Source organism: Lactuca virosa, chromosome 2 (assembly GCF_052849685.1).
Source record: "Lactuca virosa cultivar CGN04683 chromosome 2, Lactuca_virosa_CGN04683_v6, whole genome shotgun sequence".
NCBI lineage: Eukaryota > Viridiplantae > Streptophyta > Magnoliopsida > Asterales > Asteraceae > Lactuca > Lactuca virosa.
Window position 1 is genome coordinate 20,943,209 of NC_136427.1, and position 2,391 is coordinate 20,945,599.

Sequence of the window (2,391 nt, forward strand, 5' to 3'; positions counted from 1 at the left end):
AGGAATGTTAGGGTAAGTATGGTTAAAAGGAGGTGGAACACTGTCATACACGATACCTACTTTCTTCTTGTCCTTCCATTTTAATTTTGTTTCTATCAAGCTCTCAACTGTCTTACTTGACACACCATACTTTCTGAAATTAAAATCTTCATTCGCAAATCTATTTTCAATGTGTCAAGTTCGGCAGTTAAGTTAGCAAGTTGTGTCTTAACATGGTTATAGTTCTCACATTTGTTGCTATAGTCTTCTTGAAGCTGTCTAAAATCCTTGATTTTGGCCTCTAGTTGTTCTTTTAGTGGTTTTTGGCCCTTCCTAAGAGTATAGGTTTCATACCTAAGGTCCTCATTGTCTCTACGTTACAAATCAATTTGATCACGCAAAAATTTAATAGTATCCATGCATTTTTGAAAGCAAGAAATTTCACAGACCTCTTTCTTCTCTGGAGTGGTAGATACCATGAAAGCAATTTAAAGCTGCATCTTTTCTACTTCAGCATCCTCTGCAGCTTCTTGATCTAGAAGTTCATTTATCTGTCCGAAATTGGCAGTTTCAGGTCCTGAGATGTTCAATGCCTGAATCTGATCCTCCCAATCAAATGCTTGAGCCACAACTGCCAAATTTGTAGTTTCACCGTTGGATGTTGTTCCTATGTTGTTCACCATTGGCACCATTCTCCTGTCATGATTTCCCCTTCTATCTGGTTTTGGGTACTCACGAGCAAAATGACCAGGCTCATGATAGTTGAAGCACCTAAGCTTACCTCTATTCAACCCAACTTTCATGTCTCCATTCATGCCCCAGTTGTTCTTTCCCTTCTTCTTGGCAAACTCTTTAGCTCTGAACACTGACATTGCAATTTGCCAGGTGATATCCATTTCCTCAATGTCTGCAGGTTGAATTTGATCAAGATCAGCAAACGAGAGTTGAGGAGGCAAATCTCCAGCTAGAAAAGCATTGTAACAATTCACAAGACCAGAAGCTAAAGCTAGATTTTCTTCAGCTTCCTTGGAGTTTGATACAACAACATAAATTTTTGAAGATGAGGTTGAATGTGGAACAGTATGGGTTTGCGGATAATACATGGAAGATGAAATAGCATGGGTTTTTTGGTACAGTGAAAGCTTGAGTTTGTGGAACAGTGAAAGATGAAAAAGAATTGTTCGATGAAATTCCAAGATTAGCTGTCGAGTAGGAATTCACATAGTTTATCTCGCGTTGCTAATCATCTAAATCACAAGCTTTGATGACAGCCATTGTTTCAGCAAGAGTAAGTCTGTTAAGATCTTTGGTTTTCTTAATAACAGAGACATTCATGTCCCATGACTTGGGGAGAGAATTCAGCAGTTTCTTGTTAATCTCTGAGCGTGGTACATAAATTCCAGCAGTGCTCATCTCAGTGGTAAGAGTGATGAATCTCTGCAATCGGGTTTCAAGAGTTTCTCCCAGAGCATGGTTAAACAAGTTGAATTTTTGACAAAGCATGTCCAGTCTGCTTTGTTTCATGTCATCATTTCCTTCGTAAACCTCTATCAATGCTTCCCAAAGTTCTTTTGTTGAATCATACTCCCTGAATCCTTGAGCAATGTCAGGGGATAGAGCCATAGTTAGAGTTGACAGTGCCTTTTCCTGTTCCTCAATTTTTTCAAACTCAGCATGAATATAGTTTTCCACATTTTTGTTAGTTATTGAACCATCTTCCAGAGTAGTTGTGACTTTAACAGTACCTCTAAGAATGTTGCGCCAAACTTTGAAATCTTTCATTTTGATATATTTTTCGATTTTGTATTTCCATTCAGGAAATTCTTCGGTAGATAGTAGACGTGAAATTCTTGTGGTAGTTCCCATGATTGAATCCAACTCCTGATGAATTGCACTGTTTTGTGGTTCCGTTTTTTTATTTTTTTTAATTTTAATCAAAAATAAACTTGTTCAAAAATCAAAGAGAATCCCAACCAAGAAAGGTTTACAGTTGAGAAACGTTTGCAGCTAGAAATGGTTTACACCTGAGAAGGATTTACCATCAACAAGGATTTGCGGCTGTAAACAGGTTTACAGCCAGGAACGTTTTACAACTGAAAATGAGGGTTATAGTCAATGAGGGTTTGTTGCCGTAAATACAAAGAGTTTATAGCCGAAAATTAGTTTACAGTTGTAAACGGATGAACAGATTAGAACCGCAAACGTCCAGATTTTTGACAAAACACAGATTTTGATCCTTTTAGCCTTGAATTCACAATCAGTAGCAAAAACCAAGCAATAACAGCAGCAACAATGAAGATTTGCAATAAGAAGCTTGAACAGTCACCAAAAATGGATGTGTTTACAGCCGTAAACAGGTATACAGCCGTAAACAAAGCTTGATCAGATTTGACACTAGATTGGCTCTGATAC

The 2,391-nt window shown here is 37.7% G+C and overlaps 1 protein-coding gene across 1 annotated transcript; it reads right to left on the bottom strand.

The window, feature by feature from the left end:
* Positions 1-1,218: 1,218 nt before the first annotated feature.
* LOC145157282 (uncharacterized) lies at positions 1,219-1,761 on the bottom strand. Its single transcript, XM_079076344.1, has one exon. The coding sequence runs from the start codon at positions 1,759-1,761 to the stop codon at positions 1,219-1,221; it is 543 nt and encodes a 180-aa protein (XP_078932470.1).
* Positions 1,762-2,391: the final 630 nt, after the last annotated feature.

Excerpts from the sequence above, each read along its gene's own strand:
- LOC145157282 (XM_079076344.1), bottom strand. The coding sequence starts at position 1,761 with ATGAAAGATTTCAAAGTTTGGCGCAACATTCTTAGAGGTACTGTTAAA.